Source organism: Microcaecilia unicolor, chromosome 12 (genome assembly GCF_901765095.1).
Source record: "Microcaecilia unicolor chromosome 12, aMicUni1.1, whole genome shotgun sequence".
Classification (NCBI taxonomy): Eukaryota; Metazoa; Chordata; class Amphibia; order Gymnophiona; family Siphonopidae; genus Microcaecilia; species Microcaecilia unicolor.
Genome location: NC_044042.1, coordinates 80,473,777 through 80,494,357, shown reverse-complemented (window position 1 = coordinate 80,494,357; position 20,581 = coordinate 80,473,777). Strand labels below are relative to the sequence as shown.

The following is a 20,581-nucleotide window of genomic DNA, read 5'->3' as shown; positions in this document are numbered from 1 at the left end:
GTAAAATAGGTGGAGGAGCAGTCACTCACACATTCCAATGTGGCACCATCTTTGTCTTCCCACACATTTCCACTTTTGAATAAGGGGCAATAAGTAACATATTTTTCCTCCATTCTACACTACAATCATTCATATTCCTCTTTATCTACTTCCAGCCATTCCTTCTCAAAGTTTGTAATACCTGTTCCAGGTAATCTGCACCACTTCGTTCTCAATGTCTTCTGCCAGGCCTTTCTCCAGCGGCTCAGCAATCATTGTAATCTTGTTTCTGAGATCAAAAAAGCAGAAAGGTCAAGAATCTATTGTCTTCCAAGAGAAAAATCACATTAGATTGATTCTCTGCACAATGTACAACAGAGGTGGTCAGAGACATTGTCATTCATATAATCTTACTTTTTATTTGGAGTCTCAGCAAAGCACTTCAGAGATGAAGTTTCCACAACTGTCTCACAGAATGTAACAACAGGATCGGCAACCTACAAACAAGAGAGATTAATACGTTTTTATGCTTCTGTGCCCCCAACTACATATAGTAACGTAGTAAGTGACAGCAGATAAAGACCTGAACAGTCCATCCTGTCTACCCAACTGTCACATTATTAATTCATGATTAAATCAACAATTAATGTGATATTATATACTTTATCATATGTCTTTCTTTGTCATTTCTGGGACATAGACCGTAAAAGTCTGCCCAGCTCTGTCTTTATGTTCCACCTACTGAAGTTGCCATTGAAACCCTTTCCGGCCTATCCTAAACTGGATTGCCATATACAGACCTACAAAGTCTGCCTGGCACCAGCCTTAGTCCTTCACAGCCGGAGCAGCTGTTCAATCATCACTCATACATCCACCCACCTATAGCCATTTGTTTTGTTTTTTTAATTTATTTTTGTTTTCTACCATCTATTTTCTAAATAGAGCTCATCCTGTGTTCATCCCATGTCTTTTTGAATTCTGTCACTGCTTTTGTCTCTACCACCTCTGACGGGAGGGCATTCCAAGCATCGACCACCCTCTCCGTGAGAGTGGGTTATCTGTTGTCAGTAGTTAATATACCACCTTTCCTGGAGCAGAGATCAAACAATAACCCATTACTAGGACTGTATGCCTCATTACAGCTCACTTTCCAACCCCTACTCATAAACAGGAACAGAAAAGTCACACTGGGATAAGATTTAGGGTGGGGGCACGTTAATTAATGTAACAAATACTCCCTAGAGTCTAAAACTGTTGACTCTCAGCATTTACTGCTTTCTCACAAAATGACCTTACTCTAAGAAAAAAAAAGAAAAAGAGATCTAACGAGGACTAGAGCTGACCAATTACAACAGATGTTGCTTGGGGTTTTTTTTTATACTCTGCTGCTGCTGCCAGCCATCGAAAGTAAGAAAGCAACGGAGGACAGAAGAGCCAGCTGCTTACCTTGATATCAATTTCAGAGTACATCTTCCGCAAATCGTGCATCACACAATCCAGATACAGCTCACCTGTACCCAAAATAACATGCTCTCCAGATTCTTCCACCTAAAAGACATGAGGAATCCAAGTATTTCAGGAATGCCAATGTTTCTCTGCAGGTTTATTAGCCCAAGTTGAACTCCTATATATTCAAATAAACCCATCCCAGTCTGGTCACACGTTTTCAAAACGTGTGTAGCAGTCTGTGTTAAAAAAAATGCCATATGTTGTAAGGGGGGGAGGGGAGAAGGGGAAAAAAATAATCTGTATATCCAGGACAGCCACTGTCTCCGCCCCGACTCTGCCAGATAGTGCCAAGGCTGTCTCTAATTTAGAAGAGAGAGGCAGACACTACTGAAGAACTCACAAATCTCCAAAAATGAGAACCAGACTGCTAAAATAGCTGAATTATACTTGTGCAAACATAGAATTTCTATGCCATTTCTGCAAACAAAGTACTGTTTTACTCACAGAAATGGGCAATCAGAAACAGCCCTCCCTATGTGCATGTAAACTTACATACACAGCATTATTATACTTTAAAATGTATATAGGGGAGGTATTCTCAGGCATGGGAGATTACATTGCACATGGGTGGTGTCACTCTTAATAGCTACTGTACCTTAGTGGTGAGAGAGGGGTAGCTTTTATTCACTTTTCTCAGCCCATCTAGCATTTTTGGCAGCTCTGATGGATTGACGGGCTCCACAGCAATTTTGATGACTGAAGTGGTGTTGAACTTTAGTGGTCGAAAGATTTGAGCCTAAAATCAGAACAGAACAGAAAAGCTAACTAAACCCTACTTTTCAGGAAGCAGCTAGTAGCCAGGGATTAATCATTCAAATGAACTCTTTTCCATTTAAATGAAAATCAATATACTAGAAGAAAACAATTTCCCAGCTATCATGTGTCAACAACACATTAAAAAAATGTGTTATTAACATTACTGTAAGTTAGGATTTTTTCTGCATTTATAACTTGAATTGTGACACATGGAAACAACTCATGATTTCCACTAGAACAGGAGGTTATGACCCACTGAAGAATTCTGGCAGAAAAGTTTAACTGTGAGTCAAAGATGTACTATAAAAGTGTTTTATTGTGTAGATATATGGAAGACGTACAACATGAAAGACATGAAAAATGGTTATCAATGCCAGTCCCTCATTTCTTCTTAAGTAATTATGACACAGGCATACTGACCTCCTCATTGCCTCTGGGTTCAGTGATAGTTGCCGTTTTCACAATGGGCTGGTCAACTCCTTCAATCAGAACCCAGTTTCCAGCTGGCACACGGTTCACTTCAATATGATATCTGAAGGCAAGAGAAATGTATCCACCTGAAAGGTTAGAAGGATCTCAAAAGATCACAACTGTTGTTTCTTTTCCTTCTGACGTTCATGTGTTCTTAGTGTCAACAGAAAGAAATCGGACAGGGAAAAACACACAAACCCCCCCCCCCCCCCCCCCCAGGTTTTAAACTACCTTACACCTAAAGCTCAAACAAAAGACTAGAGGACCTTTGCCACATGAGGATAAAAGGGATTACTTTCTAAAAAAAATGAACATTTTCCCTTTAAATACTGATGTTTTGTTGACTTGAAACACAGGAGAAAACTGGATAGGAAAAAAACCTTTTGCTTTTCACAAACCCTAGATCTTAATGGAATCTTTGATAACTGAAAGAACAGAAAGCTCAACCAGGAAAAAAAATCACTAGGAATCAGAACAATACCCAGTCCCCAGTAAAGGAGTCAGGGTGCTATCTGAAACTGGGCTGTAATGCTGTAGTTATAACACTTATACAAAAACTATGAACAAAGTGAATTACAGTATTAAGAACTTTTGAATGGTGTCCACACTGTCCTCTCTACTCTTATTAACACATTAAGGTTAATGCATCATTTTTGCTCGTCAATACCTTGCCACAGAGATCCAGAGTCGCCCAATGGTGCAGATCTGAGAATCCTCCTCATCTTCCAATGTATAGTTTTCCCCCAGAACCTTCACAGGCTGCCCAGCATGGATTGTCCCACTCAGAACCCTGCCAAAGGCGTGAAATTGAACACCGTCATCTGTGCTGTACATCTTCGTTGTGTGGCACATCAGAGGACCCTGTTCAAAACAAAACAAAAACAGTGGGACACCATAGATCCTTCAGAGTGCTCTGCTTCAAGTAAGAATCACAATTGCAAAGTCTTTTACAATCCCAAGCCATAATTTTCAATTTCTCTTGCATTTCCCTTCTTATGGTAGTGCTTAGGCTGCTGGGGATAATGATAAACCACGCAAAGCAGATATATTGCAGAATTTCTCAAACCTGTTCTGGAGACCCAAAGATAGTTGTTTTTTTTTTTTTTTACAATATCACAATTAATGTGATTCTTCAGAGTATACAGATTGATCTGCACATTCATTGTGGACATCTTAAAAACTCAACTGGCTGAGGGTCTCCAGGACAGGCCTGGAAGGCACTTATCTAAATATCAATCTCCCAATATCTGTTAAGCACTGCAGTTGAGAAATAAAGTGGACTATGATGGAGCATGGCTATATACATCAGCAAGACAGGCAATGAATGTACATGAAAGGACAGGTGGAAAGAGGATGTGATTTCTTACATCAGGGTCACATTCACTCATGGTCTCTCCTAGGTCAGAATCAATGCCGCCAGCATAGGTGTGCTCGATTTTTGCCTTGGCTCCAGATTTTGGAGCGCAGATATGCTGTACACACATATCCACAAAGCCTGGAGTGAGAAAGCAAAAATTAAAGCAAAAAAAAAAAAAGTTACTAACTTCCTCAGCCATTCAAAATCATGAGCAAAAATTTCATATCACATTAACGAATGGATACTGCAGATTCAAAAGGACAGAACAGAGTGTGGTTGGCAGTTTAGAAGGCATGTGCTGGGAAAGCCCAAAGAAACTTGGACAGTAATTTATGTTCTTAACTTATGTTTGTGAAAACATGCATGGCTTCACTAGAAGCAGATCGTGTCAAACAAATCTGATTTCTTCGACTGGGTGACCAAACAGTTGGACATAGGAGGGGCCCTAAATGTGGTGTACTTAGATTTCAGAAAAGCTTTCCACACAGGTGACTCATAAATAAACTGAGTACCCTTGGTATGGGACCTAGACTGACTGGGTTAAAAGTTGGTTAACAGAAGGAGACAGAAGGTAGTGGTAAATGGAGCTTGGTCTGAAGATAGGGATTTTATCAGTGGAGTACCACAGGGATCAGTCCTAGGGCCAGCTCTTTTTAACATCTTTGTGAGTGATATTGCGGAAGGGCTATCTGGTAAGGTTTCTCTCTTTGCGGATGATACCAAACTCTGCAACAGGGTGGACACCCCAGAAGGTGTGGATGACATGAGCAATGACCTAGCGAAGCTTAAGGAATGGTCCAATATTTGGCAACTAAGATTTAATGCTAAAAAATGCAGGGTCACATACTTGGATCACAAGAGTCTGAGGGAACAGTACAATACGGGGGGGGGGGGGGGGGGTGTGAAATGCTTCTGTGTACAAAGCGGGACTTGGGGGTTATTGTGTCTGATGACCTTAAAGTTTCCAAAAAGGTAGAAAAAGTGACAGTCATAGCCAGAAGGATGCTTGGGTGCATAAGGAGAGGGATGACCAGCAGGAACAAAGAGGTGATAGTGCCCTTGTAAGGCCCCATATAGAGTACTGTGTGCAATTCTTGAGACTGCACCTACAGGATATAAACAGGATGGAGTCTGTCCAGAGAGCGGCTACAAAATTGGTAAGTGATCTTGGACATAAAACATATAAGGACAGGCTTATGAACCTCAACATGTATACGCTGGAAGAGAGGAGGGATAGAGGAGATATGATAGAGACGTTTAAATATCTCAGGGGCATTAATATACAAGAAGCGAGCCTTTTTCAAATGAAGGGAACTCTGGAATGAGGGATCATACAATGGAATGGCCTCCTGGTAGAGGTCGTGGAGACGAGGACTGTGTCAGAATTTAAGGAAGCATGGGACAGGCATGTGGGATCCCTTAGAAAAAGAAGAGTTAGTGGTTATGGAGGATGGGCAGACTGAATGGGCCATTTGTCCTTTATCTTCTGTCATGTTTCTATGCCCACATACAGGGCTGCAGCCATCTCTGGAAGCAGCAGTGGATTGAGGGAAGAAGTACATCACCTGTGAAGTCTCCAAAGAATTTATTGCACACAAGACGCAGTAGGGGCCGGATGTTCAGTTTCAGTTCCTCTTTGGTCAGGTGGATTCCCAGCTCATCCAGAGTCTGAGGGAGTGTGGTGTCCACATCGCCTACCACCTGAAGAGAGATACAAAAGGTCACACAACATTACAGAATGCAAAATGGATTCATAACAGCAGAACAGAATCGGCTATCCTAGGTTGAGATGCCATACCAAATGCAGATGTAGGCCCTCCATTCTGATACAGTGTATTGAGTTAGGTCTTGTCTTTTAGGATATCCAACTAATTTGTTTGAAATACTCAATTCTCACTATACAGACAAAATACAAACCCCAAATGGACATATCAAGCAAACAGTTATGGCTGCATCTAGCATTAAAGGAATAGCATGAATGTAGTATGATGAAATACAAGTGTAGTGGTTTGTCTTATTTGTCTTGTATTTGCTTAATGTAGCCTTTTAAATATGCGTTTAACGTCTTTGTTTGCTATATAGATGTTAAGACAGCTCAGACTTTGTATACAAAATTTTGTAGAAGAATTTCAGGTCTCACTCCTAAATGAAATGCTTTCCCTTATGTGCTTCAGTTAGGTGTCCCCCCCCCCCCCCGGAAGTTAAATTGTTGTGCAATTACAATTTCTTCCCTCTCTGTTCTACCATGTCTGAGTTTTCTGCCAATTTCTGTGTGTGTCTTGCTGTGTTTTAATCTTGGCTTATATCCAATATTAACATAAAGAGCAGTGTAACAAATTCTTGTAACTAAATACATTTTATTCTATACTAAAAGCAAGCATTTAGGATGAGCAGGTAAGTTTGCTAAAGCAACATCTGCTGGACTTTTTGAATTTTCCACCATTGCTGAGGTATTTCTAAATGACTACAAAATCTAAGCATGTTTATATCTCTCAGAGAGATGATTACAAAATCTAAGCATGTTTATATCTCTCAGAGAGATGATTACAAAATATAAGCATGTTTATATCTCTCAGAGAGGAGAGAGATTGAAGTGCAAACCTAAACAACTGGTAGCATGAAAGAAAATTCCTCGGTAACACTTCTGTGTCTGTGTGAAGTATTCTTATGAATATAAAAATACCGCACATGCAAAAGAATAAATCTAATTGAAGCACTCTTGTTTATGGTACAGCGCTGCAAACATTACAGACCTGCAATTGTGTATGCCAAGAGAAAATTTGGTCTTACCTGCTAATTTTCTTTCCTTAAGTCCAATCAGACTAGTCTAGAACAAATGGATTATGCCTCTTAGGCAGCAGATGGAGACAGACTTAAGAGATGCGAGCCATGCCATTTGGTCCTCAGTATTTCTATTCCTTATCAGCCCACCAGACCAGTCACAATGCTTGGGTTATGCACGCTTACCAGAAGATGGAGACTGAAAACACCTGACTCAGACTTGTATAAAAAACCTGTGCAGTTCCAAGCCAGCCAGTATTTCTCAGTTTCCAAGCATATGGCGGACATGCAGCCAATGTGGTCTCAGCCAGTCTGGTAGGCCTGTGGGGTGGGGAATTTATGTTCTTTTAGCATTCTGTTGGGGATCCTGAGTACAATTTCTTGAAAAAATAAAAAAAGGTAGGAGAAAAGATTGTGTCTTCTGTTATTTGCTTCTGGCTTAGGGGTGCTGGTCTGCGGGGGGCCACATATTACCCCCTTGGGATGTTACACCTGGGCGACTGGGTCCTTCCCCCTCCTCCTGCCCTCCTTGGTTAGGAAGCAGACCACAGCAGCCTTGAATGCCCTTGGACAGCACACAGCAAATGGGTTAAAAAAACAAAACACTAAGCTGTGTTAGCTGGTACCGACAGGGAGCCTCCAGCTTTGGAGAGGCTGCCTTGGGGAGTTACCTTGCAGTCCATGTCTGCTGCCATTTCTCCTCTTGTGCTGTCAGGGAGGCCCCATTGCTCAAGGTGTCAGCCACACAATGAGTGTGGACAATCCCTGCTGCTGCCATGTATGTGGACTTCGGGGATTGGAGATGCCTGGGGTGCAATACTGGCTCTGTGGAGAGCTGAAGTCAGCAGACTCAGAAGGACAAGATGCAGAGTGGAAAGAAGAAATTGCCTCAGTTATGGTGGCCACTGCTGCTGAGGAAGACTCTTTAGGTAGTTCCCATCTTGGCGGGTACTGCTGCCATTTTGGATTTAGACCACTGTGCAACTTGCCTCCATGACTGTCATTGCAGGAGCCTCTCCTAGGTACCTCTTTTGTCTCAGACAAGGGTCAAGTTAGTGGCACTGAATTTCTTCTGTACTTGGGCTTTATTTCAGAACTGGAGTTTGGGGGGCCCCAGGGTTGATCATTCTCCTTCTCTGGTCCCCTCTGCGCCAATGTATTCCAGGTTGGACTGGGACACCAATTTAGAGGAAATTTTTATAGGGGGCTCTGAGGAAGACCTTAGTGAGCAAGAGGAGGAGAAATACTTTGACTGGGATTGTGAGGGGGATGATCTTACACCCCCAGGAAAGACCCTACAGTGGTCACAATGTTTCACAGAGGACAGCTTCTGGAGCTCACTGCTCAGGTGGCCTCTACAATCAATTCTGAGGATGAGGTGTTGGTTGAGGGGTCTACAAAGCAGGTGGACCACTTAGAGAAAGGCATTAGGTGTCTGCCTAGGTCCTTCCTAATTAACCAGGATCTGGGAGACATGGTTCATGCGGAATGGACATCGTCCAACTCTCCTTGTAAGGTGGCTCGGCAATGGGCAAGTTATACCATAAACTCTTTGGGTGACAGGGATGCTTTTCACCTTCCCACCCCCGTTTGATGGCTTGGTCACAGTGGTGACTAAGGAGACCATGATTCCCATGGATGGAGGTGCAGCTCTGAAGGACCCTCAAGAAATGGCGACTCTAAAGCGGAGCTTCAATCTTTCCACAGTGGCACTCTAGGCATCCATTTGTGGAAGCCTGGTAGCCATGCCTTGTTTCTGGTGGCAGAAATGTCCTCGATGGGCATGCTTCTGACCCACGTGCGGTAAATAGAGAGCTAGCTAAAGTCGAGATGAGGTCTTCCTTTCTGGCTGACTGGTTTATGACCTGTTACAAGCGTCAGCCAAGAACATGGTCCTTGTTGTGGTGATGTGAAGGGCCTTGTGGCTTCACGGCTGGGCAGCAGATGCAGCTTCTAAATCTAAGTTCTGTATCCTGCCTTTTCAAGAGGCTATGCTTTTCAAAGAGGAGTTGGACAAGTTGTGAAAAGTTTGGGTGACACCAAGGTACCACCACTTGCCAGAGGATAAGCTGAAGCCCAGGAGCAGGGAGTCTTTGGCTAGGGGCAGATTGCAGGAAGCTGGTGAAAGCCTGGCTCTTCTCACAAGCCTTTAACACATAGGGTGACTTGCTACACACACTGTAACTTAGATCAGTTCCTTATCTCTTGCTTAACTATACAACGAATTTGCCTTTAGTTTAGCTAACCATCTGCTCTTTTTTTTTGTTCATTGTTCGAGAGTGACAATAAACCTGTTTAGTTTGATGACTCTGCCTATCTGGACTGATAAAGAATCCTGGTGGTTTGTCTGTTGGGCCTGTGAGTGCTTTCTGGGAACTGTGGGACCACTGGGAGTGTGGCTCCAGTAACCTAGAAAGCACTGGGGATGATTGGAGAGCCAGAGAACTTTTCTTATGTTCTTTTTTTTTTTGCCAAACTTTTTTATTGAAATACTACAAATCAACAAACTGCATACAAGAATGATAGCCATACAAACACAGAAAAATTTCCCCCCCCCTCCCGTTCCCCTCTAGTACAGTGGCATACATTTGTCATGTTTCAGGGCGAGAGTAAGTCAGCCGGGGTGCAGTCCCTCACATGGAAGAGATATGAGCTCTCGTCTTCCATTGTTCATAGACTTGCCAAATGTCATAAAAATTAGTCAGTCAACCATGTCGTAAAGCTGTAAGTTTCGATAGTTGAAAACGACCACCCAGTTTCTGCAGGATGCGCAATATAGGAGGTACAGCAGCTCGCTTCCACGCTTGTGCGATGAACAATTTACTAGCTGAGAACAACAGTGTTGCGAATTTGTGTTGGGGGACAGTAATTGCGGTTGGTTTATGATGGAGTAGGCTGCTCGTTGTGGGAGTGAATGATACATACCTGTAGCAGGTGTTCTCCGAGGACAGCAGGCTGATTGTTCTCACGACTGGGTGACGTCCGCGGCAGCCCCCACCAACCGGAAAAAAGCTTCGCGGGACGGTCGGCACGCAGGGCACGCCCACCGCGCATGCGCGGCCGTCTTCCCGCCCGTACGCGACCGCTCCCGCCAGTTGAATGACAAGCAATAAGAGATGAAACACAACTCCAAAGGGGAGGAGGGAGGGTAGGTGAGAACAATCAGCCTGCTGTCCTCGGAGAACACCTGCTACAGGTATGTATCATTCACTTTCTCCGAGGACAAGCAGGCTGCTTGTTCTCACGACTGGGGTATCCCTAGCTCTCAGGCTCACTCAAAACAAGAACCCAGGTCAATTGAACCTCGCAACGGCGAGGGTATAACAGAAATTGACCTACGAAGAACAACTAACTGAGAGTGCAGCCTGACCAGAATAAATTCGGGTCCTGGAGGGTGGAGTTGGATTTACACCCCAAACAGATTCTGCAGCACCGACTGCCCGAACCGACTGTCGCGTCGGGTATCCTGCTGGAGGCAGTAATGTGATGTGAATGTGTGGACAGATGACCACGTCGCAGCCTTGCAAATTTCTTCAATAGTGGCTGACTTCAAGTGGGCCACCGACGCTGCCATGGCTCTAACACTATGAGCCGTGACATGACCCTCAAGAGTCAGCCCAGCCTGGGCATAAGTGAAGGAAATGCAATCTGCTAGCCAATTGGAGATGGTGCGTTTCCCGACAGCGACCCCTAGCCTGTTAGGGTCGAAAGAAATAAACAATTGGGCGGACTGTCTGTGGGGCTGTGTCCGCTCCAAGTAGAAGGCCAATGCTCTCTTGCAGTCCAATGTGTGCAACTGACGTTCAGCAGGGCGGGTATGCGGCCTGGGGAAGAATGTTGGCAGGACAATTGACTGGTTAAGATGGAACTCCGACACCACCTTTGGCAGGAACTTTGGGTGGGTGCGGAGCACTACTCTGTTGTGATGAAGTTTGGTATATGGAGCATGAGCTACTAGGGCTTGAAGCTCACTGACCCTACGAGCTGAAGTAACTGCCACCAAGAAATGACCTTCCAGGTCAAGTACTTCAGATGGCAGGTATTCAGTGGCTCAAAAGGAGGTTTCATCAGCTGGGTGAGGACGACGTTGAGATCCCATGACACTGTAGGAGGCTTGATAGGGGGCTTTGACAAAAGCAAGCCTCTCATGAATCGAACGACCAAAGGCTCTCCAGAGATGGCTTTACCTTCCACACGATAATGGTAAGCACTAATCGCACTAAGGTGATTCCTTACTGAGTTGGTCTTGAGGCCAGACTCGGATAAGTGCAGAAGGTATTCAAGCAGGTTCTGTGCAGGGCAAGAACGAGGTTCTAGGGCCTTGCTCTCACACCAGACGACAAACCTCCTCCACTTGAAAAAGTAACTCTTTTTAGTGGAATCCTTCCTAGAGGCAAGCAAGACCCGGGAGACACCCTCAGACAGACCCAACGCAGCAAAGTCTACGCCCTCAACATCCAGGCCGTGAGAGCCAGGGATTGAAGGTTGGGGTGCAGCAACGCTCCGTCGTTCTGCGAGATGAGAGTCGGAAAACACTCCAATCTCCACGGTTCTTCGGAGGACAACTCCAGAAGAAGAGGGAACCAGATCTGACGGGGCCAAAAAGGCGCTATCAGAATCATGGTGCCGCGGTCTTGCTTGAGCTTCAGTAAGGTCTTCCCCACCAAAGGTATGGGAGGATAAGCATACAGGAGGCCGGTCCCCCAATGAAGGAGAAAGGCATCCGACGTTAGCCTGCCGTGTGTCTGAAGTCTGGAACAGAACAGAGGCAGCTTGTGGTTGGTCTGAGAGGCGAAAAGGTCCACCGAGGGGGTGCCCCACTCTCGGAAGATCTTGCGTACCACTCTGGAATGGAGCGACCACTCGTGCGGTTGCATGACTCTGCTCAGTCTGTCAGCCAGACTGTTGTTTACGCCTGCCAGGTATGTGGCTTGGAGGAGCATGCCAAACTGGCAAGCCCAAGTCCACATCCCGACGGCTTCCTGACACAGGGGGCGAGATCCGGTGCCCCCCTGCTTGTTGACGTAATACATTGCAACCTGATTGTCTGTCCGAATTTGGATAATTTGGCAGGACAGCCGATCTCTGAAAGCCTTCAGTGCGTTCCAGATCGCTCGGAGCTCCAGGAGGTTGATCTGCAGATCCTGTTCCTGGAGGGACCACCGACCCTGGGTGTGAAGCCCATCGACATGAGCTCCCCACCCCAGGCGAGATGCATCCGTCGTCAGCACTTTCGTGGGCTGCGGAATTTGGAATGGACGTCCAGGGTCAAATTGGTCCGAATGGTCCACCAGAGCAGTGAAGTGCGGCAACTGGTGGAGAGGCGGATGGCATCTTCTAGATTCCCGGTGGCTTGGAACCACTGGGAAGCTAGGGTCCATTGAGCAGATCTCATGTGAAGACGAGCAATGGGAGTCACATGAACTGTGGAGTCCATATGACCCAGAAGTCTCAACATCTGCCGAGCTGTGACCTGCTGAGACGCTCTGGTCTGCGAAGCCAGGGACAAGAGGTTGCTGGCCCTCGCTTCGGGAAGGAAGGCCTGAGCCGTCTGGGTATTCAGCAGAGCTCCTATGAATTCCAGAGACTGTGCTGGCTGGAGATGGGACTTTGGGTAATTTATCACAAACCCCAGCAGCTCCAGAAGTTGAATAGTGCACTGCATGGACCGGAGGGCTCCCGCCTCCGAGGTGTTCTTGACCAGCCAATCGTCGAGATATGGGAACACGTGCACTCCCAGCTTGCGTAGGTATGCCGCTACCACCACGAGGCACTTCGTAAACACTCGTGGGGCAGAAGCGAGCCCAAAGGGCAGCACACAATACTGAAAGTGCCGTGCGCCCAGGCGGAATCTGAGATACTGTCTGTGAGCTGGCAGTATCGGGATGTGAGTATATGCGTCCTTTAAATCCAGGGAACACAGCCAATCGTTTTTCTGAATCATTGGCAGAAGGGTGCCCAAGGAAAGCATCCTGAACTTTTCTTTGACCAGGAATTTGTTCAGGCCTCTCAGGTCTAGGATGGGACGCATCCCCCCTGTTTTCTTTTCCACAAGGAAGTACCTGGAATAGAATCCCTGCCCTTCCTGCCCGGGTGGTACGGGCTCGACCGCATTGGCGCTGAGAAGGGCGGAGAGTTCCTCTGCAAGTACTCGCTTGTGATGGGAGCTGAAGGATTGAGCTCCCGGGGGACAATTTGGAGGCAGGGAGGCCAAATTCAGAGCGTATCCGCACCGCACTATTTGGAGAACCCACTGGTCGGAGGTTATGAGAGGCCACCTTTGGTGAAAAAATTTTAACCTCCCTCCGACCGGCAGATCGTCCGGCACGGACACTTTGAGGGCGGCTATATTCCCGTGGATCCAGTCAAAAGCCCGTCCCCGGCTTTTGCTGTGGAGGCGCAGGGGGCTGCTTAGGCGCACGCTGTTGACGAGAACGAGCGCGCTGGGGCTGTCCCTGTGCCTGACGAGGCCTTCAGGCCGGCTGGTTGTACCTACGCTTTGCAAAAGAATAGGGTGCAGCCTGCCGGGCCCGGGAAAAACGTCCACCTGCTGAGGTGGATGCTGAAGGCGCCCGGTGGGAGAGCTTGTCGAGGGCGGTTTCCCGCTGATGCAGTTGGTCCACCAGCTGCTCGACCTTCTCACCAAAAATGTTATCCCCCCGGCAAGGGACGTCGGCCAGTCTCTGCTGGGTGCGGTTGTCCAGGTCAGAGGCACGCAGCCATGAGAGCCTGCGCATCACTATACCTTGGGCCGCAGCACGAGATGCCACGTCACAGGTGTCATAAATACCCCTGGACAGGAACTTTCTACACGCCTTCAGCTGCCTGACCACCTCCTGATAAGGCCTGGACTGCTCCGGCGGGAGCTTATCGACCAGGTCCGCCAGCTGCTTCACATTGTTCCGCATGTGGATGCTCGTATAGAGCTGGTATGACTGGATGCGGGTCACGAGCATGGAGGATTGGTAGGCCTTCCTCCCAAACGAGTCCAGAGTGCGAGACTCCCGCCCCGGGGGCGCCGAGGCGGTATCCCTCGAACTCCGTGCTCTCTTGAGAGCAGAATCCACGACCGCCGAGTCATGGGGCAATTGTGGCCGCATTAACTCTGGGTCAGAGTGGATCCTGTACTGGGACTCTGCTTTCTTGGGAATGGTGGGATTAGTTAATGGTCGCATCCAGTTCCGAAGCAGTGTCTCCTTGAGGACATTGTGCAGCGGTACCGTGGAGGACTCTCTAGGTGGTGATGGATAGTCGAGGACCTCGAGCATCTCAGCCCTCGGCTCATCCACAGAGACCACGGGAAAGGGAATGCAAATAGACATATCCCGCACAAAAGAGGCAAAAGAGAGACTCTCAGGAGGCGAGAGTTTCCTCTCCGGTGAAGGCATGGGGTCCGAGGGAAGGCCCGTAGACTGAGGAGAAATATCAAGGGTCCTCCTCTTCCCCCCACGAGGCCTCATCCTCGGTATCGGACATAAGCTCACGGAGCTGAGTCCTGAACCGGGCCCGGCTCGACGTCGAGGCACCAAGGCCTCGGTGTCGTCGAGTGGTGGACTCCCGCGCCGGCGGGGACGAAGCTCCCTCCATCGACGTCGACGGGGACTCCACCTGCGTGGCGGTCGAGACCGGCGCCGCAAGCGGCGGCGGTGTTGACGGCCCCGGCGCCGGGCTAGAGCTCGCCGGCGCCACAGTCATCGGCGCCGAGGCCGGCACAGCCTGGCGCATCAGCCCTTCCAGGATCCCTGGAAGGATGGCTCTGAGGCACTCGTCCAGGCCCGCTGCCGGGAAAGGCGGTGGGGCCGGTAGAGGTGTCGGTGCCAGAATCTGGTGGGAGCCAGGAGACGGCACCGAAGTGCCGGGACCCTGTCGCGTCGGTACCTCCACAACCGACGGGGACCTCTCCTCTTGACGCGGACGTTTCGGCGTCGACTCCTCTCCGATGTCCGGATGCATCGAGGGCGACCGGTGACGATGCTTCTTAGTCTTTTTGCGATGCACGTCACCGGCGCCGGGTGGTATGGAGGAGGAACAGGACGATCCCCCTCGGTCTCGAGGAACCGGGTCAGACAGGGTTCGGTCCCGTGGGCCACGGGCTGAGGGAGTGACCGGGGCCGACTGCCCACGCGGCCTCTCACCTCTACCCTCACCGGAGGACTGGCGGGCCAACGGGACCTGTTCTCCTGGGGTCGATGCCATCGGTGCCGATTTCTCGGGCATCGATACCGGTACCGAAGGACCGGACGTCGATACCGATGCCGTCGAGGTCGACGTCGAGGGGCCGGCGCAAGTTCCAAAAAGACGGTCCCGTAGAACTTGCCTCGCAACCTGAGTCCGTTTCCGGAGACCGAGACACAGAGAACACGACTTGATATTGTGCTCCGGCCCGAGGCACTGGAGGCACCAAGCGTGGGTGTCGGTCTGCGAGATTGGCCGGCCGCACCGACCACACTTCTTAAATCCACTCGGGACCTTCGAGGACATCGACGGAAAAATCGCGTCGGCGAAGTTAAAGTCGTCGATGGTGGCGGAAATCACACCTCGAAAAAGAAAATCGACCGTGCGGCCACTAGGCCGCAACGCGGCGCCCCCGCTAGAAACGAGGGAAAAAAGGAGCGCGTGCTCCTCACAATTTTTTTTTTTTTTTGAAAAAAAGGAAAACCGGAGCACGCGGACTAGAGAAACTAAAGAAACTAAAGAAAATACGATTTGCGTAAACGCAAACGGCTTTCCGGCGGCTGAAAACAGAGAGAGCGGCGAAGGCACGACTCTCTCCAGACGCGGAAAAAAAGGAACTGGCGGGAGCGGTTGCGCACGGGCGGGAAGACGGCCGCGCATGCGCGGTGGGCGTGCTCTGCGTGCCGACCGTCCCGCGAAGCTTTTTTCCGGTTGGTGGGGGCTGCCGCGGACGTCACCCAGTCGTGAGAACAAGCAGCCTGCTTGTCCTCGGAGAATAAGTCTTTCCCAGTATGTCTTGCAAAGTGTCAATTATTACAGCCCATTGGGTCTGTACAACTGGACAGCACCACCACATGTGGAGGAAGGTCCCTCTCTCTCCACATCCCCTCCAACATGTATCCAATGCTCTTTGGAACATTTTTTTGAGTTTCACTGGTGTATAATGTCATTCATAGAAAATCTTAAAACCATTCTCAATCAGGTTGCTAGCAACAGATACTTTGAACAAATATTTAAATGAGCTGTTCCCTGTGAAAAATGTATCCAGCTCATGATCCCATTTACTAGTATAAGAGTGCAGCGGAGACCTGAACAGCAAAAAGAGCTGAATATAGGCGAGTGATACTTCCCCTAGCTCTCCCCACTCGGAGGGCTAGTTCTAGCAGAGTTTCTTGTAGGCCAGGTTTGCCACAAACTTTACGTTGGACGAAATCCCTAACTTGACTGTAGTGAAATTCATCCTTTAATAATAGGCCATATTCATCTTTCAAGTCTTTAAAGGGAACGTATTCCCCTTCCTCCCAAATCTGTCCCAGTAAACGCAAGCCATTGCAAGCCCACCTCTTGTAAACCTGATCCTGTGACCCTGAAACAAAGGAGGGGACATATTGTATAGCTGTGGAGAGATGATAATTCCTATATGGAAAACATTTCTCACGCACCTTATACCATGTGTGTAGGGGACAACTCACTACTAAAGGGGCTATCCGGATCAAGTGGAGAAGGTCCCTCCTCGGAAGCCATGGGATGGCCCATATAGGAATAGCACACAGCCAATGCTGCTCCCAAGGTATCCATTTTTTCATACCACCCTGCATCCAGTCAGCTATAATCTACAATGGCTTTAAAGTAAAGCTCGAAATAGGGCACACCCATAGCCCCCTTAAGTTTGGGCTGATATAGCATAGACCTCCGCACCCTGGGAGGACACTTCCTCCAGATATAGGCAAAAATTCTATTTAGTTGGCGAAAAAAGCATTGTGGTATAGCGAGACAGCGACATAGAGAGGTAAAGCAATTTGAGCAACAGCATCATCTTAACTGCCTGTATCTTTCCCATCCATGTAAGTGTTAAGCCCTCCCATTGATCCAATTCAGCAAACAGTTGGATGAGTTTAGCCGGAAAATTAGCCTGATATAACCCCATCAATTGGGCCGTCATAGAGATTCCCAAATATTTAATATGTTTTCTTGCCCATAGGAAGGGAAAATATTGCTGAAGTTGCAGGACTGCCTGGGCCCCCATACTAAGGTTCAAAATCTCCGATTTGATCATATTTACTTTAAAGCCGGAGACCTTTCTGTACCCGGTCAACAACTGGGAAACACCTGCCATGACTCTGCAGGTTCAGTCAGTGTCAACAAAATGTCATCAGCAAAAAGCATAATTTTATGCTCTTGTCCCCCTCTTGAGATTCCCCGAATGTCAGATGTAGCTAGCACTAACTGTGCCAAAGATGGCAAATAGGAGAAGGGACACTGCACAAGCCTTGAACAGGGTCTCAAGACAGAAATGTTTACCTCCCATACTGAGACTAAAGATTTCCTCACAGCTCAAGACGGGAAAAAACGGTCACTTCTGTAAAAGCATTACAAAAAACAAGAGACACCATCTGCTGGCCAAACAAGGGAAATGAACTGGGTAACAAATGTGTCATACATTCACACAAGTCCCTTGTTTCGTTTCGTTCACAGTAAAACACTATCAGTTGGAAGAGGATGTGAGTTTTGAGTCTGTTGTGTTTTCTTACAGTCTCAGGGTGTCCCGCCCTCGAGATTACTGCTTTGGAACTTCCCAAGAGTCTGACTGGTCTGGTTGGACGCTAAGGAAGGAAAAATTAGGTCTTACCTGCTAATTTTCTTTTCTTTAGGCCAGTGGTTCCCAAACTGGGTCCTGGAGGCACCCCAGCCAGGCAGGTTTTCAGGTTTTCACAATGAATATTCATGAGATATATTTGCATGTAGTGGAGGCAGTGGGTGCAAATCTCTCATGAATATCCATTGTGGGTATCCTGAAAACCTGACCTGCTGGGGTGTCTCCAGGACCAGGTTTCGGAACCACTGTTTTAGGCCCTCAAGACCAGTCATAAGCTCACTCTTAGGTGAAGGGGTTGGGACACCTGGAAGAAGTGAATTGGGCATTGTGGATAGAAGATGTTAATTTCCATTCAATATGGAGGCTGTTTTTGTGGAGAAAGTCTGTTTAGGTTTTTCTGTTTATTCTGTGATTGCGGACTTCAGAAAAGGATATGTTTTCTGTCGTTTTGGCTGCTGTGGTTCAGGGGCCGACTGAATTTTGGTTTCAGCCAAAAATGACTGTGCATTTTTGGCTGAAACAAACTCTCACCCCCCCCAACCCCAATCACTCTCCGTCACCCCCATCCTGCCCTCCCCAGGCCTACCTTAAGAATCTCTGGTGGTCTAGTGGCCTCTTTGGGCCCGTGCTGGCTCCAATGACAAAATGGTTTCTGGGACTACTTGCACCAGTTTAATGTTATTACTGTGGGAAGTCTCGGCTGCCATTGTGAAGGAGTAGCAGCATGGGGTTGAATAAGTGGGGTTTGTTCCTGCACCCGAAGAAGCCACTAGACCACCAGGGATTACTAAGGTAGCCCGGAGAGGGCCTATGGTGGGAAAGGGGGAGGGTGTGATGGAGCTTGCAAGGGCTGCATCAGGGGCTCAATTAACTAATAATACAGCTTTGGTTAATTTGTTACCTGCCTGCATCCTGTGGTTTGAGTTAAAGCTTTATTTTTGAGGTTTTATTCATTATGTGTTGGGACCTGTTTAGACTCAGTGGTTTATGTTATTGTTTTTTTTTTTTTTTTTAACTAGAGCCAAGTTAGTGAAACCACTATTTCATTCCATTTGGATATGCACTCATTTTATTCATATTGAATATAATTTTATTCCATGTACATGTTTTGGTCTATTTATAAGTGTGTACTGAGTTATTTTGTTTTTATGATTCACTATTTTGATGATTTATATTAACATGTTTTTATTTTATTATTAGTTACTTTTGAGCCCCTGATGCAGCCCTTGCGTGGGTGAAGAAAAGGCCTGTGTCAGGCTTTTCTGTTTGTATTTTATCTACTATAGTGAATAAAACTTGGGATAAAGATTTCCTGTCTGATCTGCTGTTTTTTTTACCACCACATTGGATCTTGTGGTTCATCTGCCCTGTTGTTTCTTTGGACAAGAACTCATTCATTCCAGATTGATCTACTGGATGAAAGGGTAGAACTGATGTTAGGAAAAAATGTTTTTTAAAATAGTATAATTAAGCCATGGACAACCTCTGGCTAGACAAGGAACTGCCTGGCATCATCTACAGAATATTAAATGGGGCACTTTTCAAAAGGTTTTTCAACAGGTAAATTAGTATTTACTTGGTGAAAATCCTGCTTTGACATTTGCTCATTATCTTTATGGGAAAAAAGGACAGTGTTGGAGGAGGACTTGACTTCACCTTCCTCCTATTTTTCCTTATGGCACCAGTCCAACAGCAATTTTGGAAAGGTGAATGTCCCAGGAAGACTTCATTTCAAAATGCACTTAAAAGCCTAGGGGTGCCAAGTACCCATCAGCCTGCAAGCTTAGAGGTAGTACTGAAGAGAGTCCTTGTTAAGGTCATTACAGGTCCTCTGTTCAAAAGCACAGCATTAATACTCACCTGAGCCAGAATCTTATAAAGGGGCTCCAGGATAAATTCCACAAAACTGCGCTGGGAGCTGCTGGTGGGGGCCTTCTTTGTGAACTTCCGTCTGATAGAAGAAAAAGTAGTGAGCACAATATATTTTATACATGTCCTCCACAAATCAACTGTAAACGTAATTCAACCTGAAAAAAACCTTTGAACATTTCCTTGGGCTCTACTGTGAAGCAACAGCTGAAATGTGTGGCTATCTTTTTGAATTCTGAATCTGTATAGAAGTTGAATTGTGGTCTTACCTTTTATTTTCCTTTCCTTGATTCCTCCAGACCAGTCTAGACCTATCGGTTACATCCCCTTACCAGGGCCGTGCCTAGGGTCTCTGGCGCCCCCCTGCAGACTATCAGTTGGCGCCCCCCCCCCCCCCCCCGTGAAAATGATCACGCCCCCCCCCCATGAAAATGATCGCTCACCACTTGCCACACTGAAAGGAATTGTCAGCAATATTCTTAGAAACAAATTGCTATACATTGCAAAATAAGATAGCAGATGTAAATTCTCAAAGTGGACATATTCCAAATGCTAAAATGAAAATAAAATAATTTTTTTCTACCTTTGTTGTCTGGTGACTTTCTTTTTTCAATCATGCTGGTCCAGTATCTGATTCTGCTGCTATATGTCCTCTTAACTCCATTTCCAGGGCTTCCTTTCCATTTATTTCTTTACTTTTCTCCTTTCTTCTTCATTTCTTGCTCTATATCCATTTCCAGCAATTTCTCCTCTCTCCCTGGGTCCTGCCCTCCCATCCATGTCCATTCTTGTCCCTCTCTGCCCTTCCCTCCTCCATCCATAGCCAGCAAGCCTCCTCTCTCCCCTCCCCTCCATTTCCAGCAATTTGTCCTCTCCCTGGGCCCCCATGTCCATCCTTGTCCCTCTCTGCCCTTCCCTCCTCCATCCATAGCCAGCAAGCCTCCTCTCTCCCCTCCCCTCCATTTCCAGCAATTTGTCCTCTCCCTGGGCCCCCATGTCCATCCTTGTCCCTCTCTGCCCTTCCCTCCTCCATCCATAGCCAGCAATCCTTGCCTCCTCTATCCCCTCCCCTCCATTTCCAGCAATTT

At 47.2% G+C, this 20,581-nt stretch overlaps 1 protein-coding gene across 1 annotated transcript in view; it reads right to left on the bottom strand.

Moving 5' to 3' along the window:
• EFTUD2 (elongation factor Tu GTP binding domain containing 2) overlaps positions 1-20,581 on the bottom strand; it is a 100,531-nt gene that overhangs the window by 24,074 nt on the left and 55,876 nt on the right. Inside the window, exons 13-21 of the mRNA XM_030220527.1 lie at positions 19,485-19,575; positions 5,638-5,773; positions 4,083-4,210; positions 3,383-3,576; positions 2,665-2,776; positions 2,084-2,224; positions 1,426-1,527; positions 394-476; positions 182-268 (exon numbers count right to left, since the gene is read on the bottom strand). Of these exons, the coding sequence (XP_030076387.1) occupies positions 182-268; positions 394-476; positions 1,426-1,527; positions 2,084-2,224; positions 2,665-2,776; positions 3,383-3,576; positions 4,083-4,210; positions 5,638-5,773; positions 19,485-19,575 (1,074 nt within the window). The remainder of the gene's footprint in view (positions 1-181; positions 269-393; positions 477-1,425; positions 1,528-2,083; positions 2,225-2,664; positions 2,777-3,382; positions 3,577-4,082; positions 4,211-5,637; positions 5,774-19,484; positions 19,576-20,581) is intronic.